The sequence below is a fragment of the Chlamydotis macqueenii genome, chromosome 19 (assembly GCF_036417535.1).
Source record: "Chlamydotis macqueenii isolate bChlMac1 chromosome 19, bChlMac1.mat, whole genome shotgun sequence".
NCBI lineage: Eukaryota > Metazoa > Chordata > Aves > Otidiformes > Otididae > Chlamydotis > Chlamydotis macqueenii.
Window position 1 is genome coordinate 4,969,724 of NC_141574.1, and position 27,254 is coordinate 4,996,977.

At 53.5% G+C, this 27,254-nt stretch overlaps 1 protein-coding gene across 1 annotated transcript; it reads right to left on the reverse strand.

Moving 5' to 3' along the window:
* Positions 1-2,090: 2,090 nt before the first annotated feature.
* Positions 2,091-18,198, reverse strand: ADORA2B (adenosine A2b receptor). Its single transcript, XM_086762989.1, has 2 exons — positions 17,563-18,198; positions 2,091-3,353 (listed from the first exon to the last, which is right to left on the reverse strand). The coding sequence occupies exons 1-2, from the start codon at positions 17,889-17,891 to the stop codon at positions 2,660-2,662; spliced, it is 1,023 nt and encodes a 340-aa protein (XP_086619115.1). The 5' UTR covers positions 17,892-18,198; the 3' UTR covers positions 2,091-2,659.
* Positions 18,199-27,254: the final 9,056 nt, after the last annotated feature.

Here is a 27,254-nt window from a genome sequence, read left to right on the forward strand (position 1 = left end):
TATTTTTATTTTGCCTTGAAATGACTTTGGCTCAGATCCACAAAGGCACTTAATGTGCCTAACGGCCACGGTGACCCAGGCCATAGTTAGTAATGGCTAACAACCCGATGGCATGGTCGTAGTAAGGATACTCCACATCTGTCTGCAGGAATTCTGGCTCATAAGAGGCATGTGAAAGGGAGCAGCAGTGGCTGCCGAGCTGCCGCATAGAAGCAAGTGCCCTGGGACCATCTCTCTGTATTGCAGCGCTGTGGGTTTAGTCTGTTCATGCTCTCCAGAGTTTGGTTCATTTTCAGCCAGCAGGAGGGGAGCGATTACATTCTTTGTTGTAAGGGTAAATGTGCCTTGCAACCCCTTTGTGACACGGCCAGACCTGCAGGTGAAACCCTGCTTGTTTCCAGCCATGATTAACAGAAGGAGCACAGCCAAAGATAATACAGAAGGGAAGGAATGAGAGAAGGAGAGAGTCAAACCCTGCCCAAATGGCAGGAGGTGGCTACATGTGTTAGCTGGACTGTGGCCAAGGCAGATGCAGCAAAGCTGAATGGGGCTGTTGAAGGAGAAACACTTGGGACAGCAACATCAACTATTCAGCTGCTTCGTGGAAATGCCAGTATCTGAGACACCGAGCTGTAGCTAAATTTGGCCATTGCATAAACATCACAAACCCATTCAGAGCTCACTGGTGATTCACCAAGGTTTGGGGCTGGCTCTTACGGCTGAGCCGCTATGCACCCGGTAGTGAAACCCATCGCTCCTGGCGAGCCGTCCTCTGCGTGGTCAGCCCTGAGCGTACCTGCAGCTGCTGCCCGCAGGTCACGCCAGCTGGCACAGCAGATACTGCAGGAACAGGATTTCTTCAGATCAGCTTTTCAGCTTATTTTACACCGTATTTAGTCATTCTATACGCCAGAGAAATGAAACTCCTTTTAGTGCAGTGCAGTTTAAAAAAAAAATAGAAAGCAGATTTCTAGATGATTCAAGTACAATTTATCAGGGACAAACTGCTCCAGGCATCATAGTCTGTCCGCTGGACCTGTTCTTGAGGAACTGGCCGTGTTTAAACTGCCTTCCCTGCCACCTGGCTCTAAACAGCCCACTCCCCAGCTCTGCCTCCCTGCATGAGTTACCACTGAAAACCACATTTAATACACTCCAGCTTCTCACTGGTGGCATGGTGATGCTGCTGGCATGGACTGTTTTGGAGAGCAGGGGTACCACAGCAGCGCACGTGCCGTCATGCAGCCTGGAGAAGCGGAGCTTGTATTTCAGAAATCAATGCTCTGTTCTTCCTACCTTTGTGTAGTTCTGCATATCATGGTTACGCATTAAATCAGGTGCAGTAATTACTGAGCTGTGCTTGCAGAGAGTTATTAGCTTGCAGTACAAATTAAGACTGCTCTGCTGATGAATGGGCTTTGTCCTTACAAAGGGGCAGGACTCCGTGGCTAACTGCAGGCCAGGCTGGGCAATCGGTCAGCTGAGCTTCTTCCCCAAAGCACTTGGCCAAAATCGGGCTGCAAGTCAAGGCATTCTGGCTTCTCAAGCAAACTAGCTCCCTTCCAGTCTCTTTTGCTACTGGTGCAGGTAAAGATTAAAAAAAAAAATAAATAAAAAAAAATAAAAATTACTATTAGGAAAAAAAAAAGCACTCACAGCTTCTGGAGGTTACTGGGCTCCACAGGAACCCCAGCAAGGACAAGTTTTAGGAATCAGGTGAGCTGCAGCATCCAGCATCACAACTCAAACCTGCACTTCTGGAAGGCTGTCAGGTTTGGACTTGGGAGGGAAAATTCTAATTGTAGAGATCCTGTCACCAAGGGGGTGTTCGCACAAACCTCGGTGACTGGATCAGACTAGCTGAGACCACTACGCCACTTCTGCCTTATTTTGGTATCCAGAAACGGATTTGAAATCAAACCTGAAGCATTGGTCTGCACAGCCCTGTAGACCAAAGGGATTTAAAGGCAATAAAACTGCTGTTCTAAAACTTCAGCCAACCCTTTGCTAAAGCGTTTCTCTTTCAGTAAGTAGGGCTTCCATACTGGGGACAAAAATAGCTGGCCAGTTCTGATCTTGTTTTCCCATCAACACAGTCATGTCCCTCAGAGCCTGGAATGCAGATTCAGCTTCACACCAGTAACTGCGCTAAGACTTTTTCCCATCGGAGAATACGAGCTGCATCAAACAATTGATGGCATAATCAGGGTATTACCAAAGTGCTGTCAAGTATGGATTTAAAGAATAATTTAAAAACACACACAAAGTTATTGAATCAAAAGATTTAAAAAAAATAAAATAAAATAAAGATCCTAGGACTTGACACGAGCAGCACAATTGGGGAAACCTCCCCAGTAGATGAATCTTCCGCAGTCAACGTCTGACCTGGAAAGGAAATACAATACGGTCACCGGCACTCGCGCAACCTGGGCTTACAGTCGACAGTGATCTGCGCTCAGTTTCCCCCGTCAGGTTATTCCTCTAGGAGGCACTATGTTAATTACAAAAATAAAATTTAAAAAAAAAAATACAGCTGCATAACTGCATAGTGGTCATCTCTGAGCTCTCCTGTAGGAGTTAGCTGTAACTGTTCACGTAGGCACAGGGAAGGGTAGTGTCAGGGCCAGACTGCAAAATCCCAGGAGCAGGATGTGCATGGTCATACGGTCACGGAGGCCACCGGACAGTTAATGTTGGTGACGGTCAGGTGCTGGTTGTTGTCAGTGTTGCACTTGGGGAAGTCGTCCGTCTTGCAGAGGATCTTGGAAATGATCTTGCGGAAGGTGTAGCGGAAGTCCCTGATCCTGTAGGCATAGATGATGGGGTTGATGACAGAGTTGGCATGGGAGAGGATGATGGCAATATACATCACCCACTTAGGCTTGGATTTGGAGAACTCCTCATGGAAGAGAGTGATGCAGTTCAAGATATGCAGGGGCAGCCAACAGAAGGCAAAAAGTCCTACAATGATGGCCAGAGACTTGGCTGCGTGGACTTCCTTCTGCAGCGTGGTCTTGGAGTTGCCCATTAGTTCGATCTGATGCAACTGTTTGCAGGCGACCATGAATATCTTAATGTAGATGCCCAGCATGATAACAAGTGGAAGCAGCAAGCAGCCAAAGAAGTTGAAGTACACCATGTAGCTCATCGTTACTACGTTCTCAAAGAGGCATGAGACGAAGCAGCCATGCTGCTCTGTCCCGGTGTCAGCTCCTGTCTTGTTGGTGGCGTTGGGACAACCCCTCATGGCTTTGTTCCAGCCCATAAGCGGAGTCAGTCCAATTCCGAAGGAGAGGAGCCACAGCACAGCGATGAGTCCTCTTGCCCGCTTGCCAGTGACCAGGCTGTTGTACCTACGGCATCAAGAACAGAACCAAGACAGAGCCATTACATAAATGAGCGCTCGTGACTTCCCTGCCGTTAAAGTCATCAGCATTTTGGCTAAAGCCACAAAAGCCCCACCCACACCCACGCGGGAACCTCACCTCTGTGATCACCGGAGGGGTAAAAAAATCTCACCTGTGCTCCACGCCTACGCAAGGTGATTTGGGGAGGTGATTCACTTACTATTCCTGAGAGGTGCCAAGCACCACCCCTGCCCGCAAACATCCTTCAACAGGAGGTAAGGACTTGGAGTCTTAAAAAAAGCTTTGTTATTGCATAAGCCTAAACCACCAACTGCAAAGAGGGCACGAACAGGGGGAAGGCTTACGCTGTAACCGCTGACTTACTCCCTCACTCTAAGCACCCACTACTGGGCACGCCAGGGCAGGCTACTGGGTTACGTGAACTTCTGGGCTGACCTAGCAGAGCTGAGACAACGTTGGCTTTCAGCTCTACACTGTAATGGGGAGCTAAAGACTGAACCAGCATCACCACACACATCCAGCCTTTGTACCACAGCCAGCTTGCTTCAGCTCGGGCTCCTCTCACGCTGCAGCAATGCTGGCTTTCACTGGATTGCAGCAGTCCCGTACGCGATGTCCCAACCCACGCCACCTCATGCGCTGAGGTGGGAAGTACACTTGCGTGTGGAAACCAGGGATCCTACTAGTTTCCCAAACACTGCAATTCCTGGCTTACACATGACAGACTGCAGCCCACGCAAGCTTGTTGTGGCTGGATTACAAACACCCCGAAAGGCTTTTGTGAGCCAGCATATGAAAGCAGCTGCTCATGATGGATGGCTTAGGCGAGTTACAAGTTGAGGTTTGTGTCTCCATTCAGTCTCACAGCCAGGCATGGACCTGGGAGCCAGGAACACTGGGCTCTTCTCCCTCCATTCAACATCCCTGCTTTGTGCATCCTCCATCCACCGTGCTGATGTGGGCAGCTTTGCTCAGCTCCCAGGGCTGGTGTTGGCCTCCGCTGCTCGTGTGTGTGTGATGTGCTGGTTCTGTAGGACTGGCACCATCCAGATCTCCTGAAGCCACACACAGACTCAGACCTGCAGCTCCTGAAGCCCTCAGTGGTGTGAAACCATACAGCTGTGCGTAGCTGCTGCTGTCAGACCTTCATGGTCAAGAAAACAAAGGTGCTCCTCTAGCACAGAGATGAAAACAGAGCTGGAATGTAAAGCAGCAAAAGTCAAACTGGTTTGGGTGCAACCAGAACAGATGCCAACGCCAAAGCAGCAGTCGGTTCGCTTTTTGGAGATGCGAAGAACCGGCGACTGGCAGAAAGACAACATGAGAAACGCATTACTGTCCCCTCCACAGCCAGTTAGCATCTGCTGGCTGACACGCATGTCCTCCCCTTCCCACACCCTTCTCTCAGCGCTTGTTTACTCTGGCTTGGCTACCCTGCTCCTCCTTTCCTAAGACCGTTTGTTCTGGTTTTCTTCCGGCCCGTGAGGCAGGGGAGGGTTTTATTCCCACAGAACCGCAGCTGTGCTGTGAATCACTCCGCGGTCACCTCCGTGCGAGCCGTGGGTCCTTCTCCTCCTGCGAGCTACAAAGATGGGAGGGTAAGTGGGGGGGGGGGTATGCCAGCACGAATTGGGAGGCAAAGAAGGGCTGGGGGGAGCCCTCAGCTCCTTCTACGTGGCCACTTCGGGCATGGCCGGGAGGATGTGGGAGCTACGGTCGCATTCAGGCACCACTGAGCTGCAGACATGCTTCACGGGTGGATGTCTGAAGGACAGGTCCAGGGGTTTCTCCTGCACTTTTCTCTCATTGTTACCAAGTCCTGCTACTTCAGAAGATGAGAAGTTATCATTGGCTTCTCTGGGGTTGTGGGGCCTGAAAACTTTAAGATTTGATTCCAAGCAAGTTCCCAGAAATCTGATCTCTTGGCAAAGCCTGAGTCTTGAACTCCAGCATTGGCCAAGCTTAGTCAGTGCTGTACGAGCACCCAGAGCTGCTGCCACCCGACAGCTCTGCACATGGGAAGAGAAACTCGCGACTCCTTGGCTTGTCCTGCTCACACTTAGTCGACCACTGAGGCAGCTCCTCTGCTGCCTCAGTCACACCACATCCCAAAAACGATTGTCATGAGACTGGAAAATGCAAACCGGATCACTGCTCAGACAGAACCGATGGAGCGGAGAGTTCAGTGGGTCTGAAGCAGGAACCCCAGGAAAAGCCGTGGTGGCTCAGCGTGCCGTGCTGAGGCGGTGCCCACCGCGCCGCTCCGGGCTGGTGGCGTTCGGTGCTGCCTCTTGCTGAGAACACGTGGCCGCAGACAAGGCTTCTTCCATTTGCTCTTCTCTTGACCTCTTCTGCAAAGACAAGGCTCGGCTTGAAGGTTTACAAACCCGTTAAGTAGTCACTTCATTTCCCAGTGGCTGCCACGCTGGGGTGTTTATTTTAGTGTTGCTCACTTTCCCTCGCACACGGCAGCGCTGCAGCCAGCGTCACGGTTAAGCGGAGGCCCCTTCCGCGAGACGGAGAAACGTGCTGGGTCTGCACGACGCGGGCTGCAGGCTGGTGAGGAGATGGAGGGAGTTATTCAGAGCGGACAACCCCTCTCCTTAGCTTAGCTCTTCATTTTTGCAGGGGTGCATTGCAAATCCCCCCCCGCACCTCTCCACTGCATGGGCTGATCCCAGGTAGCGGTGGTGGTCGCAGCTGTGACCACGGAGACTGGGGAGAGTTTCATGCTCTCAAATTGTTCGTTAATTACCTTGTTATTACCTTAACACACCTATTTGGTGGGACACTGCCTGTATTGCCATTAAGTCAGCAGAAGTTGAGCACATGCTTAAAAATAAAGAAATAAATCCTGTCACCAGACCAAGGCAGGACACGTCTCGTTAGTGAGCCGCCGCACACAACAGCCCCCCGCCCCTAAACCACCACCACAAAAAGCAGGCACGGGCCGTGAGACAGCTGAGACCCAGCTCTTCTCCTAAGCTCAGCAGAACATGGTCAGAGAGTGAGGAACCAGCAGATTTTCACAGCTCCGAATGCTCCAGCAAACCCCTCCTTCGTTCTCTTTTAGGCTTAATATTATTAGGCAAAAAACTATTAAAGTAAATTTACACACCTAAGTCTGCTCAATTAACGCATAACAAATATTGAATCTCCTCTGTGTTTCTGCCCAGAGGCAGCAACTGTTGTTGTAATGTAAATAACAGCTGAATATTTTAAAATGATTTATCGAGATTAAATAACCTGGCAATGCATTAGTGCCTTTTACACAGCCAGGCAAAGGCTCTTTACTGGCGTAATCACCATCAAGCAGCTAATTATCCCAGCTCCCCCAGTGCCCCCGCGGCAGACACGCTGCAGCAGCCCCGACGCCGTCCCCGCTGTGCTGCCATCGCGGAGCGACGCGCGTTTCTGTTCTTCTGACCTATATACCCACACGCACGCCACACAGCCCGGGCTGCAGCCGGTCAAATACTTTACGGAAAGCTCAGCTGCTTTTACGCCACGGCGCTGACCCACGGGTGACACCGTGTCGAAGCACCAGGCTGGGTCTGCACCTGCTGGGCCATCACCAAAACGGGCCGGCGGCAAAGGCTTCAGCCAGGGCACAACACAGCTCTGCCAGCGCCGTGCCCTGGGGTGAGGACCGCTCCGCCGCTGCAGCTGGAGGAGATGTCTTCTGAGATGGTCCACGGGCCGGAGACGGTGTCCTTCAGCAGCAGACATCGCTGTCACCTGCGCCCCCTCCACTCCAGTGACGGCTCAGCGAGGTCCACAGCTTTCCTGGACGAGCATCGCGGCAAACACCAAAGTGACTGAGTTGCCCGTTGGCGCAGGGTGCAGGAAGGCTCGCTGCGTTCTCCAGGCACCGTGCCTCTGGCTGGCGGGATGGTGTTCTTCCCAACAGCTCTCATTGCATTTCTACCGCTATTTACTGGCGCTGGACACCAGCCAAGCCACCCAGGCAGGCATCACCAGTGCAGCTGGAGCGGAGCGGGACACGCTGCCAGCCTGCAGCAACCCAGCCTCTCCCAGCCAGGAATTTGGCTCCCGGTCGGCAGGAACTGAGTCGTGTCCTGCACGTACCCGGCATCTCCTCACCAACCCCTGCGGTGACCCCATGGAGATCACCCAGGCAGAGGCACTGCTGCCCCTCAGCTCCTGTCAAACAAGGGGTGCACAGCAGCCGCCACAGCTTAATTCAACATTTGGGGCCATCAGACGTGGGCCGAAAGGCAGAAATGGCCTGGAGTCTGGCCTGGGACTGTTATTCCCACGTTATTTATCCTCAGAGAGCAGGAATGGGGCAGAATCCTCTGCCATCCCCAGCAGCCCAGAGGGATGAACAGGTCAAAACGTCGCGGTGCCACACGCCCGCTCTCCCGGTGCTTGGGGGGGTCTGATGGTGGCCCTGACCAGGATGCTGGCCAGGGCCCTGGCTGATAAGTTACCGAGTAAATAAACCTGAGGTTACCAAAGAGCAGAGCCAATAGCAAAGAGTTTGTTTTACTGAACATCTGAGACGCGTTGCTGAACAAAAAGCTGGGGAACTGCGTCAGCGCTTGCCACCGTGTGTTCATCAGCGCTGGGGTCCGCAGCGTTCAACCCCGCAGCCCTGGTCCTGCCCAGGGGCAGGCAGGCGCAGGACGACCCCTTTGACTGTCACTCTGTTACTGGGCCACTCTTGGAGACACAAAAATGAGCTCTGTCACCTCTGCCAGGGTCTGAAGAGCTGCAGCGGGTATCTGGTAAATCCCCTGTGGGCCCTGGCTCTTCAGACATCCGCAACGGAATGCCCACCTGCCCAGACATTATTGCTGTCCCCCCATCCTCCTGGGTGCTAAAACCCCTGAGGCTGGCTGAGATGCAGCTTCTAGCACCAAAAAGATGCGAGGAGAAACCCAGCCCCTCGGTCAGGCTTCGTCTCGCCAGCAGCCCTCAGAACGCTGCCGGGCTGTGAAAGCCGCGCTGACACCGGGGGTTTAAACGCTTCTCCTGTGTACGCAACACAACGCTGAAGTTGCAGCATTAATTTATCCATCAGGAAAAATTTCTCTTATGATGGAGCCTCCCAGGCTTGCTTAGTCCAACCATTTGCCTGCAGCCTTAACTGGGAAGAGCCAGGAGGGTCCCTTGTCCTTGTCCTGGCACCTTCGGCGTCTCTGGGACAGCGTAGAGGAGCGCTCTGAACCAGGCAGGCACAGCTCTAAACCTGCAGACGCTGTGTGCAGCCTCACCCTACGCCAAACCCCAGCGCAGGATCAGCCTTCGATGAGCAATTCCAGTGCTCAGACTCCAAACTCTCAACCATCCCGTGCTGAGGCCACCTTCGATGGGACCGGTGGGGAGACGCAGGCTGTGTAAGGGACACTGCAGCCAGCTCGGGTCCTGGGGACTGGTGCTCCCGCTGCATTCCCTGCCTCCATCCCCATTCTGCCCCGTGCCCGGGCTGCTGGATGCAGGGAGGTGAGAAGATGAAGAGTTTGCCGAACTCGGACTACGCAGGTGCTCTGGTACAAACAAGCAGTAATAATTTATCTGTTTCTATTTTAAGTGTGAGGGAAAACACACAGACACCTCCATTCACCAGAGGAAAGAGCAGCTTGGCTGCCAAGCATTGTATCCTTCTCTTCTACTTGCAGCTGTACTCTGCATCTTGCTTTTTTTTTTTTCTTTTTTTTTTTTGGAGCTATAACAGCATGAAATAAGCGGGGTTGCTGCTGTTCTCTTTGCTCCATGCACAGCCATGGGATGGAGATCACATACCAGCTGAAATATCCTGGCAGGACATCTTAAATGAATCATAAATTGCACCGTAGAGGGAGGGGGAAAAAAAAAACCAAACAGGAAAAAGCTGTGCTTTTCAACCAAGGAGCTGGCGGTGAGAGTGAGAAATCAGACCAACGGCTACGGTATCAGCCGAGGAAGCAGGACATCTGCGCCTGTCCACGTCCAGTTGGAGACAAATCACTTCCTCCCGCATCTGTCCCCATTGTGCGCGGGGACAGCAGCAGCCGCGGCCCCCGCTCGCTCTCCCGGCCTTCCGCCGGACGGGTCACCGCAAACACGCCGGCACCCACAGCTCAGGTGAGCGCAGGGGGTTACGCGGAGGGGCAGGGGCCATCGCTCGGCACCCTCCACTTCTGGCTGCCGGGAAGCTCCCGCCGCCCGGGGATTTCCTGGGAAACCCGAGCGGCTGCAGCTCAGCCCCTGCGCACCCAACCCTCCGGGGAAGGAGTCAGCCTGGGACGCTGGCCCAGGGGCCCGAGGTGGAGAACGGCACGAGGAGCAGGAGGGAGGGCAGGCGGCAGCAGCCCTGGCCGAAGGTGAGCCCTCGGGGGGACGCTGGCATCCGCTGCTCCCCGCAGAACGCAGGGACGGGGAACGCCTGCCACTCAGAAGCAAACCTGTTTGCAGCCCCAGGTTAACAGCCCCCCAGTTACAAAGACTCCAGATTACTCTTCCCAGGACAAAAGCCACTTGTGCTTCACACAATGCCTCTCGGGATGACCGGGCGTACAGCGCGGGGCGTTCCCTACCCCTGGGTACCCGTTTGTGCCGCCATGCCCCAGCCCACCCCACACAGGCTACCACCGCGCCGGACCCTGCGAGCTTGGACTATCGAGAGCCTACAAGCTTAAAATCCTCTCACAAGATCGCCACACCCGTGTGCTCATCCCTGCTGTGACCTCCTCCTTCCTGGGGTGCAGGCAGAGCGAAGGGTTCCCTCTACAGCCCCCAGCTCCCGCCTTGCCCCAGTTTATCCCAATTTATCCCTGTACACCGCTCCATGGGCTGGCACCTCAGCCCTGCACAACTACAAGAGGGGAACGGCTGAAGGGAGTCGGGTTTGCAGAACCCGGAATGTGGGAAGGAGCAACGCCGGCCAGCACGGTTTTGGCCCAAAGCGCCCTGCAAACGGCACGCGTTTGGGTAACGTGGAGGACAGAGAAGCGAGTAAGAAGGGAAACCGCAGCTCAGGCTGCCGTGGGGTGGGGAGCGGTGGGAGGGGGCCGCAGAGCTGTGCCCTTGTTGAACGCCGACAGCACCGGTGATGGGGACGTGAATGTTTTTCTCACACGCACGCTTTCGCAGCCAGGAATTTGCATTTGCTACCCTGGTTTCTGTCTGCAGCAGCGGCCCCAGCCAGCTCTCGCCCCTGACGGGGTGAGAAACGGTGACTGAAACTGGGACACACACGGGCCACGAGCGGGGTGCAGGGCAAGCCGTGGGCTCCCTGCCCACTCCAGGCAACCCCGCGCCGCTGCGAGGACGCCTGACGCTGGGCGCCTGACAGAGACGCGCAGAGCCCGCGGGGCACAGGAAGGAAATGAGCTCAGTGCTCCGCACGCCGGCCCTCGCGCCCCGACCACCGGCCACAGCAAAATAAGAGCAGCTGCCTCCAGACGCCCATGCACAGGTGGGCACACGCGATACCAGCCCCTCACGTCCCATGAGGTGTTTCTGAGTCCCAGAGTGTAAAATCTCGGTTATCCCCATCCAAGACCGCGGGGCGAGAGGAGCCCGAAGCCCTCCCGAGCTCTTCCCCAGCACCACCCTCCCTCCAGGCCCCCGAAGCCCCACGTTATCTGCCTCACGGTGCCTGGGGCTGAGAATTTTTGTCATTCCAAACCTCCCAGAGCGGTCAGGCCTCAGATGTGCAGCACCGGGGGCGGCCGAGTTAAAGGCGGCTGGTAGAGGTGAGATAGGAACTGCGATTGATAGCGAGTGTTGGGGTGTGAGCCCGTACGGAGAGCAGCCCTGCGACCGCTGCCCCTCCCAGGCACCCGCCGCCCGGCTCACTCAGATAGCAGATAAGGGTGGGGAGATGGCAGATCTCTGCTGGATCGCTCTTTCTGTAACCAAACGGGTGCTGAAGTCCTTCCAAAAGGCCCCAAACCGCTGGCCTCTCCCTCCGACAGCCCCAGCAAGTTGCTACACATCTGCCTTTCCCCACAGAGCCCTGACCAAGCTTCCCAAGGGCTGGTGGATCTCGCCCGGCACCGCTCACCCACCCGCGCCTCAGCCCTGCGTGCTCCAGCAGCCCAAGGAGCCTGTCCCGTCCTCGCCTCCCTGCCCAGGCGCAGCCGGATTCGAACCAGCTGGTGACACAGCATCCAGCCCCCGTGTGCCATCCACGCCATCGCAGCGCGACGGGCGAATCTCACGGAGAGGCTGACAGGTCTGAGCACGGGGCGAGGGAGGACGTGGCCAACAGCCGCCCCCGCAGCACCGCGCTCCCGGAACCTGGCACTGGGGTTTGGGTGACAGGTGAGCGCCCGAGCACGGGGTGATGGGTGCTGATGCCCATCATGAAGGGTGCTACCAGCCACGGTGGCACCGGTCTGCCGGCACAGCCGCTCCCGCAGGGACTGCGTCTGTCCCTCATCCCCAGCGGGTCCAGCAGCCCGGTGCTCAGCGCCACACCGGTGCTCAGCGCCACGCCGGTGCCCGCACAGCGCCAGAGGGTGAGCGTAAGGGCACGGACACGCACCCGCTGCCGTACTCACAGGTTAGTTGTGGCTCACGCCCAGGCCTGATGTCAGCCCTCGGATTAGGAGATAATCCGCTCTTTGGCACATCCGACTTCACAAAGCCACGAGAGCCGACGGGGAGGGGAGAGGACCAACACATCTGTAGGCACAGCTGGCGTCACTGATCCCTGCGTCTCACGGATCAAACCTCCTAACAGGAGCCCCAACTCCCCCACGCAGTGACCGCCCGGTGCGGCCGAGGGCCAGGGCAGAACGCTCCTGAAAGACTCCGTTTTGCAGCCTGTGCTCATTGCTATGAGAAACAGCCAATCCACAAAAATCCACAAGAACAAGCCCGTTAATTAACAAAGCAAAAACTTTTAACTGCAAAATGTAACCATTCACTGGCAAAGTATTTTGGTTTAACGTATTTTTTGCAGAGAAGTCAAAAGGCCTTGAGGAGCAAAATTCTGCCAGATAGAAAAAGCTGCTTTTTAAATCTAAAAATTAACCTGTATTTTTCAGAGATTGAGCTGGCCAAAACTGAAAAAAGCTCCTAAACCCAAAGCTCAGCCGGGAGATCGGTGCCGACAGCCTGGAAACAGGGCTTTCAGCCGCCGCCCCCCAACATCCCACTCCCCCCAGCTTCTGCGGGAGGTGCGCGGGGCAGAGGTCTGCAAGCCAATTCATTCCCTTCCTGTCAGGATTTTTTGCTTTTTTTGGGAGGGAAGTGATTCCTGAGGTGAGGGAAAAATGTAAAAATTTGGGACAGGCGTTTTAAGGAAACCAGGCTGCTCATAACTAAAAATAGCTGCCATTTCCCCCCCGCTCTGGTTTATGGCCAGGAGGGCACGTGCGATTATTCCTGAGTTTTTTATTGTGCTTCCATGTCCAGAGTCGGCTGCCTCCGAAGCTCGGAGCGAGCGGCAGCCCCGCGAGACCCAGCGGGCGCTGCCCAACACCCCACATTCTGCCCGGGTCGAGCGCGAGTGACACAAATTTCCCTAAAGACGCAACAGCTCCGTTGCTCAAGCGAGCACGTCAGCCCTCCCGGCCGCAGCACTCGGTTTGCCGGGTTTGTCGCACGTTACGTTCATTAACCGACGGCAGCCTTGGCCAGGAACAGCAACCTGACGGCCGGGAGAGGCAGAGGGTCCGCTGCTCGGCAATGACGGTGCCGCCCGCGCCGCCCGGCTCTCGGGATCGGGCATCGCAGGTCTGAGCCACGCTTGAACAGCAGAACAGGCCTGGGAGTTCAGACGAAGGGCGAGGCAAGGATTTCCCTTCAGAAAGGAAATGAAGCAAGGGCAGAAGAAGGAAGCTGCCCTTCTGTGGCGTTGGTGGCACACAGAAACTGGCAGGTGAAATCCAAGGCTCTGAAAACGATTTTTCTCTCCTCGAGCCCCACCACCTGTTATAAATACCCACCAGTTTGCTTTGCTGAGGAACCAGCTGGGAGTCAAAAAGGATCCAGGAACAACTCTTTGCTGGAAAACACAGAGGGAACCCAGAAGCAGGGCCCAGCGAGGGCAGGTAGCCGTCGAGCATCCGTCAACCCACCTCTAGGAAAGCCACTGCACAGCTAAAGGGATCTGATCAAAGCAACAACCACGCACGTGTAATTTGTCCCCGCGAGGAGAGCAGAGACGGGCTGGGCTGTTGCCCTCACCACGTCAAAGCCAAGAGGGGCAGCCGCTCCGCCGGGAGACCGTCAGCCAGCAGCAGAGCAGCACGCCACCAGCGAGAGGTGGTGATCCCAGCGAGGATGCTCCGGCTGCGGGGGTGCAGCGGGGGCGCAGCGGGGGCTCTGCACGGTGCAGGAAGGGAGAGGGCATGGGCACGGACACCCTGCTCCAGTCCACGGCAAAGCCACCGGGAACATCAGTCCTGCACTTCTGCTAGAGGTAAAATTGAAGACGGGACAGAATTCAATCCAGGGAGGAAGAAGCAGCACCAGATCGGCTCAGACCATGGGGATGGGGGCTAATTTTCCCCCGCAGGGCTCAGCCAGGGTGTTTGCCAGGCAGGAGCAGCACAACGGTCGTTGTCCTGCGGTGAACCAGCCAGACAAAGGCACACGCAGCGTGGTTCGCACGGGGTGCTTCATTCTCCTCTTGCTCTCTAAATACAGGTACTCTGCTCCCTCCCTGACGCGTTTGTTCCAGGCTCCTACGTGCCAAACGCTCCGCGGGGTGGATGTGCCGCTGCTGGAAGATGCTCCACTGCCTGGCTTTGGGATTCTGCTTGGAGGAAGTGCTGGGGTGGAAGGGAGCGAGCTTTTGGGCAGGGGGGTGAGCTCAGCAGAGGAGAGCAGGGCTGGCGGCTGGGGTGGCAGAGGGATGGGGACGCGCGGGATGCCCGGTCGGAAGCCCAGGCCTGCGGGAAGCAAGGTTTGAAGACAAGAAGCTGTGGCCTGGTGCGCCGGCCAGGGGACACGGGACCCGGGAAGGGCTCGGAGCTGCGGCTGCACGAAGTGGGCAGCGCGGATGGGGGCTGCTCCGCAAACAGTAAATTTGTCAAAAACCAACAAAAAAACCCAAGAGTTTCAAGGGACAGAAAGAATTCATGGCTTCAGGACAAATTCAGTAAATATTTTTAGCCAGAAGAGGGAGGGTTCTAAAACATCAGTGTAAAATGTATAAGGTTTCGGTGCTGCATTTGTCCAGGTGACAATTTGTTAGCTCCTTTCCAGCGAGGATGCCTCCATTTCAAAAAAGCAGCATTGGAAGGTTTAAGCAACTCAAACAAAAATCTGCCAGGTTGGTCAAGATCACTTTTTTTCACCGAAACCCCCAAACATCGCTGTTTCAGTTTGACTGAAACAATTTTCCTCTTCCCCCTGGGATTTTTTGCTTCAGCCACAGAACTGAAAAATCCATTATTAGCCTGGCTGCAATGCAAACTTCTGCACAGCCCCAGCCTCTCAATGTGCTTAAATAGCCCTGAAATAATATTAAATAGTATGACACACTCAGTTCTCAGTGTCCCTGCAGCAGTTTCCACAGGGAGCTGGGGTGGATGCGACAGAGACGCTTGTCTGCGTTATTTATCGGAATTGCTAGATAGGGCTGGGTACAAATCATTTTCCTAAACGTTTAGTGCTTCATGGTCTGTCATCAGCCTCTGCGCTGGTCCACAGAATGAGTGTTTTAGTAAGAAATAAACTTTTTAAGGTCTCCATTCCTACAGATCGATGCCCAGCTTTCCCTTCCCCCAGCACAAACCCCCTTCCAGACACGGCACGGCATCACCTCGAGCGGGCGGCTGGACAAGGCCCTCGCCCCTCACCGCCGGCCGCACTGCGGAGCATCTCGGGAGGAGCGATGCTGAGGAGAGAGCGCTAGCTAAGCCTTGGTTGGAAAACCTTGGCGCAGTAGAGATGTGTTTCAGCAGTGCAGTTTTATAATCTCCTCGATCCTCTTTTGATGCTGGCTGTACAAAGAAAACCAGCCTTTCCGTACCAGTCCCTGAACCTCCCGTTGCCGAAGCAATGCCCTGTCCATTGCCCTGCCCTCCTAGCAGGGAGAAACTCCCGTCCTTTTGAAGGGGTTTTACTCACTGGTCACCTCTAAGAGCGAGGAAATGGGCCTCAATGCCAAGATCGAGTTTAATCCGAGCTTCACACTTCAGACCAGCCTAAGGTGGGACTCCTGGATCTCAGTTTACAGCTGAAGGGGCGTACACGTCCAGCTAGGAAGCACTCACAGAAATAAAGATGTTTGTGCAAATGGAATAAAAGATAAAACAAATGAAGGATCCCAAAGCAAGGTTAAACTGCCCTGGGATTTCATCCCACACAGGTGTATGGACTGACCGCATGGAGAGCCGAGCGAACCCGCTAGTTTGTGAAAAAGGAAAAGAAAAAAAAAAAAAAAAGAGTAGAGGAAGTACTTGCTATTTTGTCAGTTGGCAAAACCACTTCTCTTCTGCAAACACGTAAGCGTCCCCTCAGAGCACTTCTGATGCTCTCGCCTCAGATTCCAGCAGAGCAGAAACCGATCTCACAGGATGCAACGCCTCAGCCAAGCGCTGCACCAAGCGCTGGTGGCACACAGGAGGAGAGTTACGATGGACAGCCCGCGCTCGAACCCGCTTGTGGCGGGAGGTGTGATTCAACCAAAACTTAAAATATTTGACCTGCTTCCGTAGTCGCTGCTGCGCTGCTAGCCCCCATCCCGAGGAGAAAGCCCCTGAATGAAGGAATGGAAAAGGCAGCAAAGCGTTATCCGGAGCCAGGCGGGCGGCTGGGCAGGGAAGCAGCCGGTGTCGGAGGTGCCGGCAGCGATCGGCATGGCTCAGCCGAGGGCTGCGGCTCGGCTCTCACGTACTCTCCATCCCGTGGAATTTCCAGACGCCGTGCTCTGATGACAGACGCAGCCACCCAGCAGACGTGCGTTTCCACTATCAGTTTTTGTCATCTGGCTGATGATTAATTAATATTTGCCTAAGGTATGGGGTTTCTCTGAAGCCAGGTGGCAGAACAGTGTGAAGAGGGAGTTTTTTAAAGTAATTTTTGAGTGAATTCATCGCTTGTGCAAGGGAGATCCCAGAGACAAGCAGATTCTAGGAAAGCTGCAGCTTACACAGTTCAGCTGAGGTCCCGACACCCAATCTGCCCTGTTTCCCCACAGCCCTACTCCTGACCGGTCCCCTGAGTGGTCCTGGGCTCCCCAGCGGGGCTCCATCGCTGTGTCATTCTCAGGGAGGGACAACAGAGACACGAAGGAGACTGAGGCTAACAGACTGGGGTCATTTGTAAAGCAAAGCAGGGGTTTTGGTGCAGTTAAGCTTGAGGAAGCTGCTGCCCCAGCTCACTGCTGAAGTGCCTGTGAAACACACTCGCTACGTTTTGCCCCAGCGTATTGCACCGCCGTGTGAATTAGAAGGAAATCAATTTATGTCTTTGATACTGTGTGTGGATGAAAGTCTAAACTGTAAGACTCTGAAACCCGAGGTACGGATCCTTTCTCCTTCTCTCCTCCTTTCACAGTGCATGCACAGAGCTGACACCCTCTGACATTTACCGATCCATACACTCGCTCGTGGTAAGCACTCAGAAGGAAAACACGTATACAAGCACTGACATACGGCCTCAGCATTTGTAGATGCAACAAATTGCACTTTCAGTCCATTCATTATATCTCTCTAAAAACTGGAAGTCAGCCTAGCTAGACTCCAGTCCTAGCTGACAATGCGAAGTGTGTACAAAGTCACACCAAGATCTATTGAAGGTGACTTTCAGCCTTTCTGAAAGTATTGCGACCTGAGCTCGGGAGGAGACAGGAACTCTCACAGAGCGGCCTGCAAAAAGACTTCTCTAATAGGCTGAGAAGCAGGATAAAGAGTGCTTGCTCCTCTATTTAACTACCTGGGAGATGCCCAGACACCACGGTAATGGGAGCTGTGTAAATACCTACATAGATCAGCTACAACTACACCAAAGCACTGCTATGTCACTGCATAACCCCCCCCCCAAGAAGGCACCGACCCTCCCAAGACAAACACTCTCAAGAAACTGAGCTCCCCGGTATATTCTGAAGTCAAGATATAGAAAATCTGATGGCAGTCCTGCAAAATCTTTGGTATTTTCACTGTCACCTGTGAGGAGCAAACCTCTTAGGGCATCGCAAGAGAGAAGTTCCCACGCGCTGAGGCGAGGCAGGGCATGCTCTGGGCTGTCAGGGATGCAGCTACACGCGTCCGCTCCGGTCTCTTACCTCAGTGGGACCTTGATAGCCAGGTACCTGTCGAGGGCCACTGCCAGCAAGCTGAAAATGGAGCTTTGGGTCAGCACCAGCACGAAGCAGGCGAAGAAGAGGCAGCTGTGAAAATCCACCTGGAAGCCGATACTGATGGTGATGGCAAAAGGGATGGCTAACAAACCCACCGCAATGTCGGCCACCGCCAGGGACACCAGGAAATAGTTGGTGGTGGTCTTCAAGGTGCTGTTGATGGCCACGGCCCAGCAGACCAGGACGTTGCCGGCGATGGACAGCACGGCGATGATCAGCTCCAGCGCTATGTAGGTGGTTTGCAGAGTGTCCATGGCGAGAGCCCGGGGCGAGGAACCAGAACCGTTCACCAAAAAAAGGGGCGAGGACCCGCAGGTACCCACAGGCCACGGGACAGCGCGCCCCGCCGAGCAGCGCCCATCGCCGGGCTCAACGCCGCCTCCCGCCCGGCCGGGGGGGGCCGGAGGGGCGCGGGGACCCCCGGCCGTTGCCCGCCCCCCCCGCGCCCAGGGAGCATCCGCGGTCGCGTTCCCGTCGGTTACCGGTCACCGCCCACCCGCCGCCGCGGAGCCCGGCCGCTGCGCCCGCCGCGGGGCCATGGTACCGGACGGGACGGCACCGGACGGGACGGTACCGGACGGGACGGCACCGGACGGGGATGCTCCGCCGCCTCCGCCGCCTCGCTGCTGCCGCCCGCTCCTCGCGGAAAGCGGCTGGGGGTGGCGGCGGGGCTATTTCTGCCCGCGGGGAGAGCGGAGCGGGGCGGGGAGTGCGCGGCGCCGAGCCCATTGGCCGAGAAGCGGAGGGGCCCGGGACGGCGGGACGGCACCCACGCACCGCCCAGCCGCGGCCGCGGCGCCCGCACCGCCCGGTCCTGACCCCCGCACCGCCCCCAGCCGCCTCCCACGGGTGTTTTCCGGGCCACGGGCTGCAGCTCCACCGAGGGCCGCTTTGCCAAAAGGGCGAGGGGAAGGCTCCCCCCCACTCACCCGGGGCTCAGACATCGCCCCGGGCCGTCGGGACACAGTGGTGGGGATATTGTCAAACCGAGAAAAATTCCCTGCCCGAAAGTAAGAGATGTCACAAAACACGCGACAGCACTCGGTCTGCGGGCAGCGATCACGCAACGCGACCTTTCCCGACGCGAGGCAATGGCAGAGCAGCGCGGATTAGCAAACGCCGTTACTCACGGGGCCGGGGCGGCTGAGCTCAGGTTTAAGGAACTTGGAAGAAACTAAAACCTGATGCAATCACCAAAGAAAGGGGTTGTCTGGTGGATCTTAAAACCAGCGGTGAATAGGAAGATAAATATAACTTCATAACCACTTACCGTTTCATCACACCTTCCGTGCTTCGTGGTGTGCTCACATCAAAACACAACCAGCTCAGAGGCTGAACTTCACGCCGGTTTTGTGGCATCCAGCAGCACTAAATAATCCAGGACAGAAACTAGGGGAAAAAAAAAAAAATCCAACAATTAAGCAAAATAAACTTTCCTGTAGAAAAAAAAAAAAAAAGTAAAAGAAATTGCCATTGTTTTTCTAAACAAAGTTGGAAATGAAATCCTGGGAAAGGGAAAGCTGCCTGGCGACCCAAAGTCAAAGCAAAGCAAAAACACATGGGAAAAACAGAATCAAAATTATTTCTGTGGACGTGGAGTAAATGGAAACGCTCTCATTGCTTCGGATCAGAGAGATGCGAGGGGAAACTCCTCACTTTCGCTGAACGAAGCCATTTTTTTCAAGCTGGACATCTCAGGAGCAGCATGCTTCAGGACGATGCTGGAGGCAAGCTGTGCCTGCTAAATTTAGTTCAATGGGGACGTACAGCGAGGTCCCTTTGCTCCTTTTAAATAAAAGGATCTGTGTTTGGGGAACGTCGCTGCCCCATGCGCTCCCCCGAACGCCTTTGCGCTTCCTATCCTCCGAACACTTTGCAGGCGCAGAGGAAGGGCCGATTCTCAAGAGGGCACGAAAGGCAGGCACAGATGCCTGTGGCTCAAACCTCGGTGTCCGCCCGGGCCTGCACGGGAAAGAAGGACAGAATTTTGGGGAGAGCTCGAAGCTGCCGGTACGCAGCCCCCCGCTCCATCTTTCTCAGCGCTGCCTGGATCCTGAACTTGCCTACACTGGTTTGGTTTATTTATTATTTTGGGATGAGCGTAGCTTCCCTCGTGCAGAGCTATCAGGTAAACGATGGTTAACTCTCATGGAAAAGCACTTTTCCCCCCAAAGCAATGGATTTACATCAGTGTTTTTGCACACGTTGTTTTCCTAGTTCTAAAACATGTGCCAGCAAAGCCTTCTGCTGCTTTATAGCGCTTCAGTGAACCAGGAATTAACTTCTTGCAGTGGATACGTTTTATGAGAAATGGATCTGCTTTTGTGATCATGGAAGCACAGGCTGATCCAAGGGAAATTGTGGTTTATCGAGTCAGACCCCGACAGAGAAACCATTATTTCAGCTGCTGCTGGACAGGTTGTTCTGGGCAGTCTCTCTGTGAGACAGGTAGTAAGGCACTGTGGATATTATGGATTTTGCATTAAATGGAGATTCATGGCTTTCCGAAGCAGTAAAGCCTTTGCCAAGGTCCGGTGGTTTATTTTGGCGGTGTTTAACCGATGCAGCTGAACTTATTCCGAGTGCAACCTAGGTGCGAGTGGAGCCAAGGACAAGGGTGCTGAGCTCTGCTGCACCCAACGTGGTTAAATCCTGCTGGCAGGAAGAGGAGGATGAGCCCATTCCCAGCCAGAGATACAGACCCTGCCCTCCAGCTGCGTTCTTTGAGCCCTGTTTTAAAATAGATGGCACTGTACACCCGATGGTGCTGGAATCCTCTCAGCAGGCACTTGGAAACGCTGCAGTTTTGGGGGCTCTGAGGATGACGAGTCCGTAGGCGATAACGTGTTTATACACTGGAGTCTGTAAAGGGGCAAGGCACTCGCACGATTAGCGAGGTAAATTCAGCCCAAACCTTGCAGCTTGTGGAATCCATTGAAGAACCGGAGCACAACAGTGACACGGCAACCGGAGCACCGTTGGCTGCTGAGATGTCAGAGACAAATGAATCGCCATTACTATTATTTTCCTGGCTTCCGTTTTACTCTAGAGGTTTGCCTCTCGACACTCCTGTAAGAAACAGCACCAGCCCCAATCTGTCTCTTTCAAGTGCTGAGAACTAACCTGGCTCTTTTGTTCGGAGGGAAGCGGATTTAAACAGATCCCACGTTATGAATGGCGATGCAGTGGGAGACAGGACCAGCACCCTGGTGTGGCCGTGGCCCGCACCTCTCCGCTTTGGCAGGAGCCCGCCAACCTCGTACGTGCCGTTCCTTCTGTCGCTGCGGTCCCCGGGGGAGCAAAGCGGCTGCTTTGGAGGCAGCGCGTTTCCTGCAGCCCTCTGTGATCTCTTTTGTGCAAGGCCTCCCTGCCTCTGCGCAGCCTCAGGCTTCGCTGAGGGCTTCCCTAGCAGTCTCTGTCTCGACACCTTCAGCGCACTCGGCCCAGCCACAAAGGACTGGTGAGGAGCCCCACTAGCCCACATCTCTCCGGACACGCCAGACAGGGGCCCGACAGCCCTCGGGGCGAGTCTATAAACCAAGCAAAGCTCCCGAGTCAGTGACAACTGAGATGTTCTTGCTGGTCCTGCAGCCAGATTTGCCATCTCAGACACTCCTGAGATGACAGGACAGACCCTGACAGCCTTTTTTTCCTCCCTAAACACAGAGTTAAAGAGAGGAGTAACAAGCACTGCAGTGTCCCTGCTTCAAAGGGACGCAGACATCTTCTGGGTATCAAAAACAGGAGGGGGAAAAAAAAAAGTGGATGCCAGACAAAAAGTTCACCTGTATTGCTGCTACGGGCACATCCGTCACATCGACTTCAGCAGGGCTTCATCGACCCCAGAGTGTTGAGAACCGGCTCCTTGGTGGCAGCGGGCACACACCCTGCAGCTTACGGCTTCGCAAGCAAAGCGGCTGCTGGCCACCCCCTTCCCTGAAGGGGCAGCTCCAGCCCAAAAGCGCCCATAGGGAAGGGAGACTGGGAAATAAGGAGACAGGGGCAGTCCCAGGGCTTTCTGAACAGCCCTGCTTGGGAGTCTGGGCTGTGGCACAAGGCCTGTGCCATGGCATGTGCCCTTCTACGTCCACGGAGGCTCAGAGGTTCTCTCTTCCTCCAGATCTCACCAGTGCACCTCGGTACAAGCCTCCGCACACGTGTCTCCCCAGGAGGCACTGGCATTTGTAATCTCCTTGCGCTTCTTGGCTCCTCTGCAAGGACCACGGGCTAAGGGAACGGCTGGTGACAGCGGTGATGGCAGGGATCTGCAAGGACATGAGAAGCTGGACTAAGAACCAGCTCATGTCTGTCCCGTGGCCGTGCCTGACTGCCAGGCCAACAGAGCTCAGCTACAGCTTGCTAAATTGGAAACATCAGCCTGGCAGAGCCAGCACCGCCTTGTGAGCTGAACCCCCGTTACCGCTCAAGTCTTCACTAGTATTTTGGGTTTTTTGGTAGGACAAGACATAGCTTGTCCTGAACCTGACTCCACAAAAGGATTCCCAAGACACAACATAACCTGTAAACCATGCAGCAGGTACCAAAGCCCTCTTCAAAGCGGTGCCGCCAGCGACGGGCCGAACTACACCCAGTTTATGCAAGCTAGGTGAAAGGAAAGGAACGGATTTTTGAGGCGAACTTGGTGTGCGGGCAGGTGAAACGAGCACTCAGCTCTGCCGGAATATTTATTACCGGCATTGCCGCGCTGAGCATTAGCATGTCAAAGATCCCAGGTGAGCTCCGAAGTAAACAATGATGGAGGTGAACGGCCACCAAGGGTGAGGTTTGCCAATGTATGGCTGTAGGTGTTTTTCTGGAGGAGACTGGGAAAGGAAAGCGGAGAGTGAAATTCCAGAGAAAACGACTTCCACTACTTCAGCCAGTCTGCAAAATCCTCGGAAAACGAAACAGAAAAATTACATCATAAACCACAGATCAACAAACTTCGATCTTTCTAGTCCCCAGGGTCATTGGAGATAATAAATGCAGATTTTCCTGGAATTTAAAACTGGTGCTTAAATTATCCACAAGGACTCACCATGTAACAATGCAGGTGTGTGAATTCTTTATGAGTTGTGGGTGTATCTTACACCGTTCATTAGAAAACAAAAGTCACCACAAGAATGAAAACAAACTATAAACAGTGGTGAAATTAAAAAGGAAGGATTTTGGCTGAGTGGAGGCAAGGGTATGAGGATACAATTTTGAAGACATTTTTAATTTATCTCTATGTTTCATTTTATTTACCAACCACCTTCTGTGATGACAAGCCAACTACATCTTCCAGCAGGATTTTTAAATGAAAGCTGCAGCTCGAGCCAAGCGCATACGGAGCCCTCGCCCACCCAGGGCTCCCAGCGGGTGCTGGGCCCAGTGGTCTCGTCTCTGTTGGTGGAGCTGGTACAGCCAATTTCCCCAGAGAAATCAATAGGAAGCGTTACATTTCCAGGCCAACATCAGCAGTGGAAAGCCCGGGGTGAAGCTGGACTGGCAGTGATGCCCTTTGCAGTTCAAACAACCTGCGACGGCTTCGTTCGCTGCTGGAGCTGCGTCCTGGGCAGAACCTTCACAACGTCACGCCCCTAAGAGAACAGACCTGCTATGTGCCTGCCCTACACGCGTGACTCAGAGCTTCACTCCCCATCAATGCTCCACAGAGAATAAGATCCATGCAGATCCATGCAGGTCACTCAGGGGTTAAAGGACATTTTAGCTGGGACAAAGGGAAAATTGCAGAACACACTCAAAAAAATTCGAATCAGCCAATGCAGAGGAAGGCATCAGCCTTCCTCTCCCACACTGGCTCCACGCTCAGCTGCCAGCAAATACTGAATTTGCACCAGAAACCTGTTTGAGCATTATTGCAGCCCCTATTGTCTCACCCCATCACAAGCAGATGAGATTGTTGTGCTCTGTCTAGTCTCTGTAACTGTGGGCAGAAGCGCTACGTAAACCCAGCGCTGAACACTGTGAAAGTCCCAGAGCTTGGTCAGTGTGGTTTCCATCCTTGCAAGACCTCTTCAGAAACCCCCCAAGCTTAGTTGCTAAGAAAGCAATGTCGTAATCACAGCTGAAGGGGAAGAACCCGGACCGCGCCATCCCGCAGCACGTTATTTATTACCAACGTTTCTAGCGCCTTCGCAAGCTTCAGACTGAGCTCTCCCGTCCCAGAATGGCTCTCCAGGGCCTTGGCAGTGCAATTGCTCTCAAGGGCTGAGCTATGCTTATGATATTATTGTTATTATTTATTATTACTGTGCTATTCAGACACATTGGGTTATCTGAATTCAGATCGCATTACGAAGAAGAAAGAGGCCACGATCAGTGCTTCCACTGTAGCTGCCCTGGCAGTAGTTTTCATTTTGGCAAGGAAAATAACAGACATTTTATAACTGAAAAAGCCAAGCAGAGCGATGGTGGTCGCTTCGCTTCCCAGGAGCTCGCTCCTGTTGGGAGAACGTTGGGAGAATGAAGTGCTGAATCCCTGACCTGGGAGCTCGTTCACTTCCTTGATTAGAGGGTGGGAGAGGATTCCTATGAGAGAGGGGATGAGCCGTCTGCGAAGACAAAAATTACAGCACATCAAGGTGGAACAAGGGTGTGAACCGCTATGTACCCTTTCTTTTTTTAAGCCAGGAGTGGTAAAATGGAGCTTTGCACAGAAGGCATACGGCTGTCTGTGCGGAGCCGGCTGGGAAAAGCCCTTGCTCCAATGTCAATTATCTAATCTTGTTACTTTCTCTTTACCCAGCTTAAACTCATGATGTGTGGGTAAGGATAAAACCTCGGTCATTGCTATGTACTTAAGAAGGGACAGCAGTTCACATTCTAGACATCTGAACAATGTTTACCCGCACTGGCATTTTACAGCTTTCCTTTTCTTCCTGCTGTGCTCAATAAAAGACACTGATTGCCCCCATAATCCAGCTCATCTTTTCTGGGTGACATTTACTTCAGAGTCCTGCTACCCAGAGGTTTGATGCTTTCCAGCATCAAATTCTGAAAAACTATGCCTGTGAGATATCAGCTACCTGGTTCTGACCTTTGCAGCCCATCAAGTCTCCATCTGGAAGACTTCTCATTCCACTCCTGTGGCTTATGCTTCCCTACCATCTCTTACGGCTCCTAGCTTTCAAGCCGAGGGATAACCAAGGCAGCTCCTTAACTACTACTCACCTGCACTGACTTGCTGTCCAAACATCTCTACAGCTATTGCAGCCTAAAAAAAAAAGGAGATACAAAACTGTTATTTTATACGCAGTGGTGGCACCGGTAGCTGGACAGCCCAAGGAGATGGGGTAAGACGCTCGCCTGGCTCTGGAAGCTGGTCAGTACAGGGGTCAGGAAGGAACTGCTTCCTGCATACTGCAGCTCACATCCCTTTTCCTTTCTCCTGACCACATGCTCTTTATAAAGCCAAATTTGAAGACACAGCTACTCTGAATTACAGCACTACAGAAACTTCCAGGAAAATTTCTGGTGGTGATGGTCTCTGGAAAGCATGATGTCTCTAAAGATTTTGAAGCCCGTTGTCTTTAGGAAGATCTGCTGGAGGTCAGAGTGGCCACTCAAGCAGAGTAGTTCAGAAGTTATAATAGAACCACGGTTTGAGGTCCCATCCATTCAGGTAGCAGAAGCCTGGGAATTTGGGGTAAAATGAGCATTATTAATGACTGAGAGGAGACATGAGAAAGGATTGGCTCAGAAAAGGGGGAGACTGAAAAATATAAGCTTTTCCCGCAACCAAGAATTTCCTTTTCATCACATCTCATGGAACCGCAAATGGGTTCACATAGGTTGAAACCATGTTTGTGACCAGCACACCTACCTCGGTTGCCATGGAAGGTCTCTGACCAATTCGGGAATGCACAAGACTCCCAGTGCTCATTCTGGGCTTTAAACTTTAAACCATGCTGTCTACGTTGTCTTCAGCTTCAAATATAGATCAGATCATGGCACTTTGCTTTCATCTGCCTCTGCCAGGGGCTCCAGTTGAGCATGAACCTCAAAATGCCAAAATCCATATTTGGAGCAGCTCCATGTTCACAGAGAGGTCTTGGTTCATGATGGGGTCAGAGGCACCGCGGTGATGCAAACAAATAAAACCCTCTCCGTCTCAAACAGAAGAACGCACACCAGTAAGGAAGGGAACTATTCTTTCCTCCCCAGTCGATGTTCTCTAAGCATTTGGAGACACTTGGCAATGGAACCAAGCTCAGCAGCAAAGCAGTCCTGAATCTTGTCACCTCACCCCATCCACAACCAGCCACAAATAATCCTGGGAAAAGATTGGCCTCAATTCGCATTTTCAGCCTCTTGCTGAACCACTTGCCAACATATCAGCGTATGTTACTCACTGACAACCTCCGCAGAGAGCCCAGCTTTTCCAACAGATAAACCAAAGCGTCTGCAGTATCTCCTGAAACGCATTTCCAACTCCAGATCCTAATTGCTGGGCTGCTCGTTTTTGCTGGCCTCCCAGTATACACCGGCGCAGCTGAGGTAACCCGCTGAAGTCAAGCAGCAGAGCCGTGGCTCCGTTTTAACATAAATATTTTTTATGACTGGCATTTGGCTGAAGCTGTGAGTCGCAGTCTGCGACAGCACCGCTTCGTGTTTTGCAGCAATTACAGTCCGAGCCAGGATTACGGGGACAGGTTTTAAAAAGCCAACAAACAGAGATATCTCATTTGATCATTTGTTTAAAACCAAAGCAAACATGACCCAAAAGCAGCTGCAATAACAGGTATCTCGCTCCCCACTGGTACCTCCATTCGGTACAAAGAACAGATTAACTCTCCCAGCAATGTCTCGGGAGATTACTGTCTCTGTATAGGCAGAGAACGGGACTGACGCTCATGGCACGCAATTTTTGCTCGCTGGTCTGTAAGGCAGAAAGGATTTTTGCCTTTCTGTATCCCAGGACTCAAGAGCCTGTCCCCGTCAAAAGATACCAGACACGAGGGATAACGTCCTACAAGCATACCTAACATTTTGATGCAGGGGAAGATAAAACAAAACCAAAATCAAACGCAACCCCCTCCCTTATTGCAGTTACAGTGACATGCAGACAGAAAACACCAACTTTCTGCCTCAGCCAAGATCGGGCTGGGCCGCAGGAAGGTGGAAATGAGGCCGTCAGTCACACGCAGCTTTGAATCCAACCTGTAACCAGCTCACATTACCTGGCAATTCCTGTTTGTGTCACAAATACAGGTTGGGAGTCCGGAGAGATCACAGCGTCCCTGAGCAGGGACAGGATTTCACCTCATCAGGACTAATGATTAGAACCAATCTAGTCTGATTATTAATTAGTTATAATACTGCATATTAACTCCAGCTTGTGGTTGGAGGCTGTATAAACTCCTAGCATCACAGCCACTGCCCCACAGGTTTTATAGCTAAAAAAGACAAAGTTAGACAAAAGGATAGAGAAAAATAAATCAAGGACTGGGAATTTAGATGGACGTGTACTGCCTTATTCCAAGGTCACACAACTTACGAATTTAAGTATTCAGAATCCTGCTCTTTACACTTTAAGCACATTACGAGCCTGCATTCCTGGTGATGGCGAGATTTCCAGATAGCAAGATGGGGCTCTGAGAATTCCTTTGTAG